The 16,007-nt window shown below is 39.3% G+C and overlaps 1 protein-coding gene across 4 annotated transcripts in view; it reads left to right on the top strand.

Annotated features, from left to right (window-relative positions):
- The window catches only part of TAOK3 (TAO kinase 3), a 180,780-nt gene that overhangs the window by 125,957 nt on the left and 38,816 nt on the right, over window positions 1-16,007 (top strand). For all 4 annotated transcript variants that reach the window (XM_058691648.1, XM_058691650.1, XM_058691649.1 and 1 more), the window contains 2 exons: window positions 5,244-5,411; window positions 8,083-8,289. In XM_058691648.1, coding sequence (XP_058547631.1) covers window positions 5,244-5,411; window positions 8,083-8,289 — 375 coding nt within the window. The remainder of the gene's footprint in view (window positions 1-5,243; window positions 5,412-8,082; window positions 8,290-16,007) is intronic.

Below are 16,007 nucleotides of genomic sequence, written 5' to 3' on the forward strand. Positions count from 1 at the left end.
GAAAGAGAATCCCAAGCAGGCTCCTCACTGTCAGCAGAGTCAGATGCGAGGCTCAAACTCATGAAACGTGAGATTATGACCTGAGCTGAAGTCAGACACTTAACTGACTGAGCCACGCAGGTGTCTCAGGAGCTAACTTTTTAGATGAGGAGTTAGGGAAGGCCTTACTAGAGAGGTGACTTTTAAGCAGAGGCCTGAAGAAAGACACCATGGAACTGATTTGCAGTAACCTGATAAAATTCCTTGAACTCCAAGGGTAAAGAAAGACTTATACAAATAGGTTGAAAAAAATAATTTGGGGTGGATCTTTGTCCTAGCTAAGGTGCTCTTCAGTTATAAATGCAGCTTAGATTTTCAAGCCTTACAAATTGAATCAATTTTTTTTTCTTAATAGCTTTTTAAACAATGGCTCAATAGCAAAATCCAGCCAATCTAGTGATAAAACAAGAAAGAAAGAAAGAAAGAGAGGGAGGAAAGGAAAAAGGAAGAAAGAATAAATTAGGAACTGAAGAAACTGGTACAAGGACTGGCAGCAAACACTGAATTTAAATTGGCCCCAGAATTTTTTATATATTTCTTTTGCTTGTTTAAAGGGACTACATTCTTCGGGGCTCCTGGGTGGCTCAGTGTCCGACTTCGGCTCAGGTCATGATCTCACGGTTTGTGAGTTCGAGCCCGGCTCAGTTCGTGTCCGGCTGTGCTGACAGCTCAGAGCCTGGAGCCTGCTTCAGATTCTATGTCTACCCCTGTCTCTGCCCCTCCCCTGCTCAGGCTCTGTGTCTCTCTGTCTCTCAATAATAAGTAAATGTTAAAAAAAAAAAAAAAAGTTTTTTTTAAAAAAGGGACTACATTCTTCATATTGGTAGGTAATACGAATTTAGGAAGACAGAGTGAGAAAAGTAAATCTTCCTATTCTGAGCCCCTCTCTAGAGGCAGCAACCACTATCACCAATCTTGTGCATATTTTTCTAGAGATATTTTATGCATATGGAAGTAAATATTCTTATTTTTGCACCAGTAGGAGCTAGCTCTAAACATTGTTCTAACTTGATTGTCTGTTTTACTTTATAGTATGTTTTGGGTACCTCATTCTTATGAGTGGCTCTGTCACATTCTCAGAACGACCATGCTTTTTTTAACCAACTTCTTTATGGGGTTTGCGATCTTTTGCTGTTACAAACTGCTGCAGTGAGTTTGTGTACATGTGTCATCGTGTACTGTATACGGGTATCTAAAGAATGAAATCATGGAAGTGGAATTGCTAATCAGAGGGAATCTAGATTTTAAATTTAAACGGATACCGACAAATCGTCCTCCAAAGAAGTTGTACCAATTTATAGTCCCACTAACAAAGATGAGGACTATCAAATTTTCAACTTGGCTCTCAGATCAGTGAAAAACTCGTAGTTTTAATTTGTATTTCTCATTATGAGCTAAGTTGATGCATCTTTCATACGTTGAAAAGCCATTGGTTTCCTTTTCTGTAAACTCTTTGTGATCTTTACCCATTTGTCTGATCATTGGGCTTTATTATTATTATTAATTTGTAGTAGGTCTTGCAAATATTTTTTCCCTATTCCTCTTTTGGTGTTGTTTATGGTGGGCTTCTTTTGAGAGGTGATCTAAAAATTTGTTGTAAGGAAGTCAACTTCCCCCCCGCCCTCAGTTGGCTATCTTATTCCTAAATATTCTTAATCCATCTTTTCTTCACATTTTCTTCCTGACATTAAAACGTCACCTTCACATTGAATCCATTTCAATATAGAACCAAGGTAAAATCATTTATATGGTTAAAGAGCAGAATGTAAATGCTATAGGCACTGACAGTGTAAAAATACTAATGTAACCAGAACAACCTAGGGGTAGGAAAGAAAGATAAGTGTATTAATTTTCCTCTTTTTCAGAGTAGCTGGTCGATAATAATTCTTTTTTTTTTTTTTTAATTTTTTTTTCAACGTTTTTTATTTATTTTTGGGACAGAGAGAGACAGAGCATGAACGGGGGAGGGGCAGAGAGAGAGGGAGACACAGAATCAGAAACAGGCTCCAGGCTCCGAGCCATCGGCCCAGAGCCTGACGCGGGGCTCGAACTCACGGACCGCGAGATCGTGACCTGGCTGAAGTCGGACGCTTAACCGACTGCACCACCCAGGCGCCCCTGGTCGATAATAATTCTTAAGTTGAAATGCATAATTAAAAAAAAAGTAATTCTAATCTCTGTCATCTTTTTTTTTTTTTTTATTTCCTTAACTTTAGAGGATTTTTTAAGAACTGGTAACTATTGGTGAAGAAATTATAACTGAAGTTAAGCAATTACTTTACTTCATTGTTTTCTAATTCTGCTACATTTAAGTATACCTTAATTTCACAGATTTTCTTAAAATTAGCATGCATAATCTTCCCATGTAAAATTGTTTCTAGATATCCATTATCCTGTGTGAGAACATGTAAAATAACATTCTTTATTTCTGGATGATGGAATTTGGGATGTTTTTCTTTTACTGTCTTTTATGCATTTTTCTGTATTTAAACGTTTCAAGGAAATATACTTTCAAGAACAATGGAATCATTCTTTTTAAAGGATCTGGGGACCTTTTAGTTGTAAGGGTGTCAAGAGTAATGGACTTTGGAGAACAGGAGGAGATGGGGTTGCAGGCAGAGAGAACATGAGCAAAGGTATACAGGTATGAAACACATGTCATGAGTCAATAACTACCTAGACTGTACTATATGCATTGGATGGGAAAGAGGTCTAGGAGTGACTAGATTTGAGCCTACAATTACAACCATGAACCTGGCTGTAAAAGGCTAGACTTCATCATCAAGGCATGTTTTTTTGTTTGTTTGTTTTTTGAGAGAGTAAAAGAGCGAGCATGAGCAGAGGAGGGGCAGGGAGAGAGAGGGAGAGACAGAATCCCAAGCAGACTTCTGCCGGCAGCGCAGAGCCTGACTGGAGGCTCCAACTCACGAACGGTGAGATCATGACCTGAGCCGAGATCAAGAGTCAGATGCTTAGCCCATTGAGCCACCCAGGTGCCCCTGGAGGCATGTTTTGAAGACTTTGAGTATATCAGTTTTAAAAGGCTTGAACAGGTTAAGGGCTTAATTACCTTGTGCAACAAGTGCAGGGCATTGAGAAAGATGTTATAAGCAGAGTCCAGAGCTGTAAGCAGCTCACCAATGTCATCATGGATCCAGGCTCTTTCTGTCTTCCTACTTTATCATCTTCAGCAGGTGATTCTTATCTTCTTGTTCACAAAATGGCTCCTGCATCTCTAGGAAAAGTCTTTATCCCAAGAGGAGAAAGAAGGAAGGGCAGAGTGGAAAACACCCTTTCTTCAGGTGCCTTGCCTTTTTCTTCTAGAAAACAAAACCGCCCTCAGAGACTTCTGTGCCTAGACAGCGTCTCGTTTGCCAGAACTCTGTCATATTGTTACTTTTTAAGTATAAAAAAGGCTGGAGTTCAAGCAACCCTTTTACTTTCTAGTGTTCACAGTAGATGAAGGCAAGGAAAAGAGGTTGGAATGGGAGATAAATGGGACACCGGTGTCTGTTACAATGAGTGACACAATCAAACCCATGTTTTAGAAAAATGATAGTGGTGATGGCCCACCGGAAAACGAACACCAAATGAGCAGACCTGAGTTGTAGCCTTAGCTCTTGCAGTAGTTAGCTGTGTAAGTCACCTAACCTCTCTGTGCCTGAATTTTCACACCTTGAAAATGAAAGAACTTCTAACAGCTATTCCCGTTCTAAAATTCACTGATCCTAAATACTAGCTTGAAGTTTACTCAAAACCGACTTGCTCTTGTATAATTGCAAGCAGTAGAGGAGCAAAATAATTTACTTTCTCCCTTTCACTCTCATCTTGAAAGACGCGGGCTACTCTTGCTTCTGGGAATGGTGTTTCATTTTCAGAAAGGACTCTTGGCAGAGGAAGAGATATTTTATAAAAGCAAGAGCAAAAGCCACAGTTCCCCTGACAGCAAAGTCGGGGTGAAGAACCACAAGACATGTACGTGTTTTTCTCACAATGGCCCTACTTCTCTTTTATACCTGTTCAACTTAGGAAGAAATGAAATCCGTTCCATCATCTAGGGCCTACCACATTATATCCCATTTACCCAATATCTTCAAATTACAATTTCACGTAAGTGAATTTTCCATGTAACTGAAACTTTTCCTTGAAAAAAACAAAACTTCCTCCCCCCACTTTTGATCATTTTCTGTGTAATCTCATCAGAATCCATGATGTACTTTTCTGCCTTCTTAAAGAAAGCATAATGAACATGATTTCACTTCTTGACGGCTCGGAAGCAGTAGTGTTTCGTCAACTTGTGGCATATAAAAGGACTGCCTGAGGAGCATTTTCCCCTTTGCAAAATAGCCCACAAACCTTTGTTCATTTTTATGTGGTTGGTTGGTAGGTGTGTTAGTCGTGGAATTTCTCTCTTTTTATTGTCAGGCTGCCCAAGAACTTTCAAAGACCGTTCTTTTTTACAACAAACAACCCTAGTTCTAACAGCTCTCCCTCTTCTATTCTCCCACTTTGATTCCCTCTTTCCAAACTGCTACAGACTGAGAAACCAGGAAACCATAATGTGTGTAAAGATCACTGATAATATTGAAAGTGAGGGCTGTTTATACCAGGAAAAATTTATGGACTTTGGGGTAGTTATTTTCACTCTTCGGAGGCCCTTTTCCCTTATTTCTGGTTGTGCAGTTCTGTAAAGGGAAAATGAAGCTGCCGGAATTATGACCTCTAAATAAAGCTGCCATATTTTCACGCATATACTCTATACGACCACCAAAATAGAAAACAAAATACACACAGTCGTTTAAAAGGAGTATTGTGGAGTGGGTAGGAGAATTGAGGCAGATTATAACAATAATATTCTTGAACTCTACATCACTTCTACTTATTATATAGCTTCAGACTTGAAAGTTACAAGCGTCTAAACTACTAGTCATTATCGGTTACATGTTAAAGTAAATCTCAAGAATTCTCAAGTAGACTCCAGGACAAAGTCCACAAAATGGGGCTTGAGGAAGAAGAGAAAAGCGTAGTTATCTCTTTATAAGATTTATACAAATTGAGAGGTTGTGCGAAATGAAAGTCCTATCTTGTTATTTCTGCAAAATCAACAGACCCGGTTATGTCTGTTTAGCTTTATAATGTAAATCTTGTGCCCCCAAATCTGTTTTCTCACTATCAGTTTCTGTTTTTTCTTCTCCCTCAATCAGCATGATTTTGTTCGACGAGACCGGCCACTACGTGTCCTGATTGACCTCATACAGAGGACAAAAGATGCTGTTCGTGAATTAGATAACCTACAGTACCGAAAAATGAAAAAAATCCTTTTCCAAGAGACACGAAATGGACCCTTGAATGAGTCACAGGAGGATGAAGAAGTAGGTCCAGTTTATTATAGCAGGCGCTCTAAGAGTGGGAAAGTTCTGGACTGGGCACTTTGTAAACCACTTTAGGCGATAAAAATGTAATTGGTGCCCCATGCCTCAAGAAACATGCAGAATTGCAAAAGAGATATTCGTAAAATAAGTCTTAAATAAGACAAAATATGAAAAACGTTACCAAGATATGTCACCATGCAAGAGTCATAGTGGGGAGAAAATAAGCCTGCTGGGGAGAATTAGTGAAGGTTGTATGAAGGACACGACATGGGTGGTTTTTGAGAGACAGGCATAGGGCATTTTAGACTCAGGAAAGTGCTGTACTTTAGGGAGATTATCCTGGCAACAGAGTGTAAGATGTGCTTGAATGTGTTACATTCTGTAGACTAGTCCATGCAAGAGGCAATAAGGGCAATGTCGGTGGTGGGGGAGGGGGAAGGAAGACTTTTGAGAAACACTGTAAAGGTAGATTAGAAAATACAGTGCTTCTCACTGAAAGTGACTGTGACAGATGAGGAGGAGTTTGAGGTGACTCTGAACATTTTAGCCTGGGTGAATAGACTATGGCAATACCAAGAACAGAGAAAAAGAACCAAGGAGAAAGAATGGATTTAGGGTGATTTCAGTTTGGTGATGTTGAGTTTAAGGTCCCAGCATCATATGCTGCTGACCTAGTATACAGATGAAGTTTTCAAAGGAGAGGTGACTTTCTGGTTTCTCATCAGATAACTTAAGAAGGACTTGTTGAGGCAAGGGTAAGGACAGTTGGGATGCCTGAATAGTGATGTCCAGCAGTTGGTTGGGAAATTCAAACCCAGAACATAAGAAAGCGGTCTAGGTAAAGGGTGCTTAGCTGGGGGTCAAGAGCATTATAATAATAATGAATGAGAAGAGAGCCGTGCCATATAAGAGACCCTAAGGAACAGACATCACAGGTGTTCTGAGAGTCCACAACTTCAAGCAGCCAGTGTATTGGATGCCACAGAGAGGTCATGTTAGACAAGGACCAAAAACAAACAAACAAACAACACATTAACTGGGTTTTACAAGTAAGGCATTCTTGATGACCTTCATAAGAGCAGTTTTACAGGAATAGTTAGGATGAATAATAGATAACTGTGGGTTTGTAGAATAAATGGGAAGGGGGAAAGTAGAAACAGGGAAAGCTGGTTATGTTAAGATTCATAAATTTGGCTGAGAGAGAAAAGTGACAAAGGGCAGTATGTAGAGAGGTATGCGAGCATGGGGCAGGCATCTTCATGTTTACAGGCAGAGTGGAAGAAGTCAGGATAGAGGCATGGAAATTAGAAGAAACAGACATAGTTAAAGAAGCAGGATCTCAGGAAGTCCATGAGATAGGAGCAGGAATATTAGAGCCTTGAACAAAAAGAAAGGACTCCTCGGGCGCCTGGTTGGCTCAGTCGGTTAAGCATCTGACTCTTGAGTTCAGCTCAGGTCATGGTCTCGTGTTTGTGAGACTGAGCCCCATGTCAGGCTTTGCACTGACAGTGTGGAGCCTGCTTGGGATTCTCTCTCTCTGCCCCTCCCTCATGCACGCATGCACACTCACTCTCGCTGTCTCTCAAATGGATAGGTAAACTAAAAAAAAAAAAAAAAAAAAAAACTTCTTCTTCCTTTAAAACTAGATGGAAAAGAGGAAAGAAATGAACAATGAATTTTATTTTACCTTTTTGATGTGAAAGAAAAAATAACAATTATAAAAATGAAATTCAGAAAACTGAATTGGACTATAAAATCTCTTGGTTGCACATATACCAATGTTCCCCTTTAATTGGGAAAATAAATCTATTAAACATGTAATGTGTTATCTACCATACTAAATTACCCAAATTACCTATGCCAGTGATTCCTTATATTGCCATGGCTAAGTAACAGTTCATTAAAGTTAGATACATACAGTATGACTCTTTGAAAATAGGATTTTTTTTGGAACTAAGGTGCTCTAATTATATTATTTAATCTTATATCAAAAGATATCCCACTGTGATGAGTAAATTATATGTGCTGATTATTTTACCACTTCTCAAATAGTAGTCTTTGGAATAGCAGTGATGAATACCAGTATTATTTAACAGATATATTTAATAAGATTACAGAGGTAAGCACGATAGAATTGCTTGAGGGAGGCAGAATTTAATTACCTATCCAGGACAGTAGAAATAGTATCCCTGCTTAGGCATGAAGTTATTCGATAGTGATTTGCCAAGGAGTATATTGCTTGTTGATTCTCTGGAAACTCCACTCTGTCTTAGTTTCCAAAGACCACCACCCTATTTGTAAATATGTACGGTCTTTATCTAGCACCTTGATTGTCCCTGAAAGTCTCTTACAAACCTGGCCTGATTTCTGCTTGCTGAATAGCCATACGATAATATGATCATTGCATCTGACAGGGGAAAGCCCTGGGATAGCAGCATTTGGGGCCTTATGACCCATGTCCATAATGGCCCCTGAGGAAGGCATAGAAGTGGATTTGAGATGTCTGAAAATGGGGGGGAGTAGTGGAGTCACTGCATAAAAAGTTTTTCTTGGCAGATTCGGCAGAAAAGCAACTTGGCACTGCAGAATTGGGTGTGCTTAATAGCTTAGTCAATGAATTGGGACTTTATCTCTAGTCATTTTTTTTAACCCCCATGCCCCATTTTTATAGGACAGCGAGCATGGAACCAGCCTGATCAGGGAAATGGACAGCCTGGGCAGCAATCATTCCATCCCAAGTGTGTCTGTGAGTACAGGCAGCCAGAGCAGCAGTGTGAACAGCATGCAGGAGGTCATGGAGGAGAACAGCTCTGAGCCTGTCTTGATGCACGATGATGAAAGCCCAGTCAATTCCAGTTCCTCTGTTGTGCCCAAGAAGGTAGGTTTCGGTTCTGTGGTACCCTCCGCAGCTCTAGGCTTTACCAATCCTAGTGAAGCCAGCTCAGGCCGCTTAGCATCCAGACATGTCAGCGTTCCCTTTCTACAACTGAAATATGGGACTAGACCAAGCCCTTGATAGTTCTCTTACAGTAAAAAGGTAACAAAGGACTCTGCAAGCTGTAGCTGGGCCTATTTTCTTCATCTTCCTCTTGCTGCTCTGATGTCTACCATCATCAATAAATAAAAATAAATAAATCCATAGCCTCCAAGTCAAAGAAATTGATAAAATCCTCTCTAAACCAATAACTTTAATGCTGTACATCTTTTTAAAATTTTTTTAATGTTTATTTATTGTTGAAGGAGAGAGAGAGCATGAGCAATGGAGGGGCAGAGAGAGGCAGACACAGAATCTGAAGCAGGCTCCAGGCTCTGAGCCATCAGCACAGAGCCTAATGCAGGGCTCGAACTCACAAGCTGTGAGATCACGGCCTGACCCAAAGTCGGACGCTCAATGGACTGGGCCACCCAGGGGCTCCTAAAACTGCAAATCTTAACAGCTTCCTGAGCATAATCCGTTGGTTGTACCCTTTCAGAAGTATGCTCACGAAAGTATGTTTCTTGGGGCGCCTGGATGACTCAGCCTGTTGAGCGTCCAACTCTTCATTTTGGCTTGGGTCATGATCCCAGGGTCATGGGATAGAGCTCCACGCTCAACATGGAGCCTGCTTGAGATTCTCTGTCTCTCCCACTGCCTCTCTCCCCTGCTCGCACCCTCCCTCTCTCTCTCTATAAAAGTTAAAAAAAAAAAAAGTTTTTTAATAAGTATGTTTCTTAATGTATATTCCCAGGATACCATTTGTTTTAGATACAGTTTCTATTCTTTTCTGTTGTTCTCAGATTTATTTCTAATTCTAAAACTAGTTCTGTCAGCTGAAATATTCTGACTTTTCAGTGAATAATTCTGTTTTTGTATTTTTACTTTTCCAATTAAAGATTCTCATTTCATACAGGATTATCATGTTTCATAAGTTGAAGCACTTCACAAAAAAAAAACATGAAGTTCCTTTCGGAGCATTTTCTATGAGTATTTCACAGAATTACCAATAATTCTTTGGACAGAGTCCCAAAAATGTTTTGTGTGACTTTAGGTAAATAGTCCATAGTGTAGAATTATAAAAAAGAATCCTTTTTTATTTTTCCTTGTAAGGTGTGTATGTATTTTTTTTAATAAATCTCAATAATTACACCCTAATTCCAGTGTACTTAGACTTCAATTGGTGCATTTTCCTGGGAAGGAAAAGGAAATTGAACAGGTAAGGATGAAGGGCAGGAGAAAATACATTGGTCCCTGGTCGTAAGTAGTGAAAGGATACACATCTATTTTCTAAACTGATTAACTTGGGGCGCCTGGGTGGCTCAGTCAGTGAAGCGTCCAACTTCGGCTCAGGTCATGATCCCACAGTTCGTGAGTTCGAGCCCCGCATCGGGCTGTGTGCTGTCAGCTTGGAGCCTGGAGCCTGCTTTGGATTCTGTGTCTTCCTCTCTCTCTCCCCTCCCCTGCTCACACTCTGTCTGTCTGTCTGTCTCTCTCTCAAAAATAAACATTAAAAAAACTTTTTTAATAAACTGATTAACTTATTCATTTATCCGACAAAAATTGGTGAGGACCTCTACTATGTGCTAGGAACTATGGTAGGTCCTGTGGATGTATAGGAAATAAAACAGACATGGTGCTTTCATGAAACTTATTGTCTCTGGGGGAGATTAGGAAAATAACTGTGCAAATAACTATATCATGTAATTATGAAACTTCTGCTCTGGGTAAAAGGATTTAGTCTATCAGGGAGTAGTGGAAAGACTACCTTATGAAGTGACATTTAAGCTAAAATTTCAAAGATAAGTAGAAGCTAGCTAACTTGGGGTGAGACAAGGAGGTGAGTCAGAAAGTAACAAGCGCAAAGGCCCTGAGACAAAAAGAACTTTGTATATTCAAGGAAGAGGGAAAAGATCAGAGAGGTTAGAGCTTGGTGAGCTATGTAAAGAGTGAATGGAGTCCAGAGAGACAGCAAGGACCCAGATTATCAGAAAGCCATGGAAGTATTTTGAAGAAAGGAGTGATACCAGACCAAAGTAGAAATCCACTAAGAGTTCAGCATTGGCAGCCAGCTCTCTTTGAACATGGGCAAGTGATCCGATATTTGAAGGGTAGAAAAGAAGGTTTTGCTGGAATCTCTTTTTGGAAGGAGCTATCATGAATGCTGACAGATTTGGCTCTCTCCCTTCTGTTCCCTCTGGGGCTCCATGGGTAAAGGGATGAAAGGAAAAGGATTTCCACTGGATCCAGGACCCCTCAAATGAGAACAGAATTAGAAGATACTACTAGCATAGTCAACAAGAAGGAAAACCCTAGTCTTGAACTTATTGGGGATTTTAATTCTAATTTTTGTGTGATGGTACAGAGCTGTTTTATGATAATACGGGTTTTTCAATATTTTTTTCTCTTGCATGGTATAATCACTTAAGGATAGATGTTAATTTATATTCTGAAATAGAAGGTAGTTGTATTTGATCCATACGAAATGTTTGTCAGGAATAATTTAAGTTATATAATGCATTTCTATTTTATTATGAAATAAATATATAGAGAAAGTGTGATGGAAGAAATTTAAAAAACATTTGCAAATAAAACTGAATGAATTAACTTGAAAATATAAGCAGGCTAATCAAAAGACAACATGAACAGAGTAAAAAAGCAACCCACAGAATATAACAAAATATTTGCAGATTATATTTGCAAATCTAATGTTTGCATATCTAATATTTGCATATCTAATAAGGGATTGATATCTATAATAGAGAGAGAGCTCCTAAAACTCACCGACCAGGGGCACCTGGGTGGTGCTCGAGTCTTGATGTCGGCTCAGGTCATGATCTCACAGGTTTGTGAGTTTGAGCCCCGCATGGGGCTCTGCACTGATAGTGCTGAGCCTGCTTTAGATTCATATTCATTCCCTCTCTCTCTCTCTCCCTCTCTCTCTCCCTCTCTCTCTCCCCCTCCCTCTCTCTCTCAAAATAAATAAACTTAAAATGAAAAAACAAAAACAAAAAAATTCAACAGCCAAAAAATGAACAGCCCAAATCAAAAATGAGCAAGGACTTGAATAGACATTTTTCCAAAGAAAATAAAACCATAGCACATGAAAAGATGCTCAAGATCATTAATCATTAGGGAAATGCGAATCAAAACTACAATAAGATACCACCTCATACCCATTAGGATGGCTACTATCAACAAAACAAAAAATGACAGGAATGGACAAGAATGTGGAAAAATTGGAATCCTTGTGCACTGTTGATGGAAATGTAAAATGGTCTAGCTGCTGTGGAAAATAGTATGGTGGTTCCTCAAAAAATTAGAAACATAATTACCACATGATCCAGCAATTCTGCTTCTGGGTGTATATCCTCCCAAAATATGAAAGTAGTATCTAAAAGAAATGTCTGTATCCATGTTCATAGCAACATTATTTATAATAGCTAAAACATGGAAGCAACCCAGCGTTCACTGATGAATGAAGAGATAAGCAAAATATGATATATGCGTACAGTGGACTATTATCCCACCTGAATGAGGAAAGAAATTGTGTCACATGCTATAACATGGATGAACCATGAGGACATTATACTCAGTGCAATTTGCCAGTAATGAAAAGACAAACACTGTATGATTCTACTTATATGAGGTATTTAGAGTAGCTAAAATCATAAAGACAGGAAGTAGAATGGTGAGTGCCAGAGGCTGGGCTGAAGGGAGAAAAGGAGAGTTGTTTAATGGGGACAAGTTTCAGTTTTACAAGATGAAAGAGTTATGGGGATGGATAGTGGTGATGGTTGTACAACATTAGAAGTGTATTTAAGAGCCCCGAACTGTATACTTAAAAATAATTAAGATGGTGAATTTATGTGTATTTTACCACAATAAAAAAGGGGGGAAATATAAGCAGACAATAAAAGTAGAATATGTTATATATGAAAACTTAGTGTTAAATATGATATTTCTTCATGAGACCCATTTAAATCCTATACCTGGGCTTAAAAATACATCATTTTAGGGGCATCTGGGTGGCTCAGTTGGTTAAGTGTCCGACTTTGGATCAGGTCATGATCTCACGGTTGGTGGGTTCAAGCCCCATGCTGGGCTCTGTGCTGACAGCTCGGAGCCTGGAACCTGCTTGGGATTCTGTGTCTCCCTCTCTCTCTGCTCCTTCCCATTCATTCTCTGTCTCTCTCTCTCTCAAAAGTAGATAAACATTAAAAAATTTTAATATGTATATCATTTTAAACACAATAGAAATAAAAAAGTATTCAGAAACTTTATATTTATTGGTATGCTTGAATTCCTAAAAGTTTTCCACTTGGGAACATAAATGAAATAGGATTTTAAGTTCTCAATAGAAAATTTTATGTAATGGATTACAGGAATAAGGAAACTAGTTTATAATTCTGTCTGCAACTGTTAGTGTTATTTTATGTCGCAAACCTCTCTGGGCCTCAGTTTCTCCATCTGTAAAATTAGGAGTTGTTCTATGTGGTTTCAGAGATCCCTTCCAGGTCTTAAATTCTATGTTTCTTTTCCTGTAATCTTTAAAGAAGCAGATCTCTAATGTGACTTTTAAGCTATTTTGTAAAGAGGTGCCTCAGGAACAAGCCTCATCCACACCTCCCCCAGGACAAAGCCTGCTTTTATATCTTACATTTTATGTTTGGATTTCACTTGAAAAGGAGGATTTTTCTTTTTCTTTTTCTTTTTTTTTTTTTTTGAAAAGGAGGATTTTTCTAAAAGCCACTGTTCTGATCAGTCCCTCCTTCTTCATGCAGATGGCATAGTGGTGACACGTAGATACAGGTAACATTTAGGTCACAGGTTGGATTCTCTGGGAAGCAGAGCTGAGACCATTTCATGCACCAATTCATTTGCTTATTAGGAGTTTCCTTGGGGATCAACACCTGTGGAAGAGAGAGAAGGGAGCAGCATTGGGCAGAGGGCAAAGTTGAAGTGAGATGGCTCCCAAGGAGCTCTGGGGCTAAAATGACCCTTCAGAGTTATCCAAACTAAGCCAGAATGGCTGTGCCTTGTTACCCTCACGCAGATCAGTCATTGAACGTGAGCACCCTGGGAAGGGTATGAACTTGCACAAGGCCACTCTCTGCAGCCAAGGCAGCCCCTAAATGGACTGACAGCCCAAAAGGATTCTGGCAGCAAGTCTTTTCTTAGAGGGGAATCTAGGTGGTGCATTTCGGAGTCCACCATAATTTGTGACCACAAGGAATGTTTTTGAAAGGAAGCGGTCAAACTTGTCTTACAAAACATTTACCAGTTTTGTTTGGGTTTGTGACCAGAATCTTAGAAAAACCTATATATCACTAAATTACCATATTACAGTGTTTTACCCATTACCTCATTATCCTATTTTCTTTTCTTTTTAATATTTGTCACTATCTAATATTATGTATTAAATTTTTTATCTATTATTTCATTAGTAGAATGTAAATTTCATTAGGGCAAAGACTGTGCCTGCCTTGCTCCACAATGTATCTCAACACCTAGAACAGTGCCTGGCACAGCACAGGCACTCAGTAAATAACTACAGAATGCAAGAATGAACAAATAAAAAAAAAAAAACAGGGGCACCTGGGTGGTTCAGTCAAACATCTGACTTCAGCTCAGGTGATGAGCCTGCTTCGGATTCTCTGTCTCCCTCGCTCTCTGCCCCTCCCCGGCTTGTGCTCTGTCTCTGTCTGTGTCTCAAAAATGAATAAATGCAAAAAAAAAAAAAAAAAAAAATTAAAAACACACACATACACACACACAGGGAATGAATTAATTGCCAGAGACTAAACATCATGCTATTTTGGTTCATTGAACATATGGATTAAAAGGGTTAAATAATCTTAAGTATTGTCTTTATGGTTTAAAAGACTTGAGTGAAGAGCATTTCTCCAATAATTATACTCCAGTAATTAGAACAAACTTAAGAAATATCAAAATACACATTTGTGTCCCCCCCCCCACCTTGATTGTTACAATCAAGCAGGCATTATCCTAAATTAGTCAAACTGTAGATATGGAACAGATTACCGTTTTATATAGGAAGTAAATTTACTTTTAAAGGCCATGTGCAACCAATAAGAGTATGACTTGCAATTAACTGCTCTGCCTCCAGAATAAAGATGCCCTGATTTTAGCAGGATGGTTCTATCACACATCAAGCCCCAAAAAATGTAAAGTGGGACACCGAAAAATTTCCTTTGACATTAGAATTCCAGGTTACTTCTTTCTCTCCAGTCCTCACCTTGAATCTGGTCTTTCCCAGGCCCTGAAGGGACCCTAATCTAATCTTCCCTTTGAGGACAAATGATTTGATAAGTCTAAAAGTATATTCTGACAAAATAAACTTTAAGCATTTCTTTCGTTTTCCCTTGCTAGTGTTGCCACCCTGCTCTTTCCAATAACAAGAGTAATCACTGGGGCCCCTGGGTGGCTCCATCGGTTGAGCATCCGACTTTGCCTCAGGTCATGATCTCAGGGTTCGCGAGTTCGAGCCCCGCTTCGGGCTCTGTGCTGACAGCTCGGAGCCTAGAGCCTGCTTCGGATTCTGTGTCTCCCTCTCTCTTTGCTCCTCCCCTACTCGTGCTCTGTCTCTATCAAAAATAAATAAACATTTAAAAAAATTAAAAAGAGGGGCGCCTGGGTGGCGCAGTCGGTTAAGCGTCCGACTTCAGCCAGGTCACGATCTCGCGGTGCGTGAGTTCGAGCCCCGCGTCAGGCTCTGGGCTGATGGCTCGGAGCCTGGAGCCTGTTTCCGATTCTGTGTCTCCCTCTCTCTCTGCCCCTCCCCCGTTCATGCTCTGTCTCTCTCTGTCCCAAAAATAAATAAAAAACGTTGAAAAAAATAAATAAATTAAAAATTAAAAATTAAAAAATTAAAAAGAAAAACAGAATAATCACCATATCGTAGACTGTTAGCTCCTCAAGGGCATCTCTCTTCTCCTACCACCCAGCACAGTGTCTGTTACACAGTAAGCATTCAATAAACGGTTTGTGAACTTTTACAGGACACAACTCTACGTACACCTCAGTTTTTAATTATTCCCAAATGGCTCCAGGAGAAACTCTCAATCCAGATTAGGTGTTTCGCTGTCACCTAGCCTGCTTCTCGGCCTCTACCCCACTCCTTAAAATCATTGTGTATGTAGCAGTAGCAAACAGATTTTAATAGCATTCTAACCAACAAAATCTATTCAGTTTTCCAATTAAAAGGTACACTTTTATTTTGTTAAAGTGTAAAGTCACTTACCTTTGCCTGCTGCCGCCTTCTATTAATATAGATCATAAGATTTTAATATATTAAAGTATTCATTTTCAATTTATTATATTAGACATGCCTAATGAACTCTAATCATCAAGGCCCCCTTTTAGGTATTATTTTAAAAGATCATTCTATCTTAATTCCTAAAGTTTTATTTGCCCTTTTTCCTATTAGTCGATGGTAGTTCTTTTTTTTCTTTTTTCCTCTTTTTTAAAAAAAGAACAGCTTTCACCATTTTTGTGGGAGGGAAAAAAAAAAAAAAAAAGAAATGTCCTTGAGGGGATAGGATGTTCTAGTTTAATTTTCACTTGCTTCAGTGGCCTTTCCTATTATTTTTGCTGAGGAG

This window comes from Neofelis nebulosa, chromosome 11 (genome assembly GCF_028018385.1).
Source record: "Neofelis nebulosa isolate mNeoNeb1 chromosome 11, mNeoNeb1.pri, whole genome shotgun sequence".
NCBI lineage: Eukaryota > Metazoa > Chordata > Mammalia > Carnivora > Felidae > Neofelis > Neofelis nebulosa.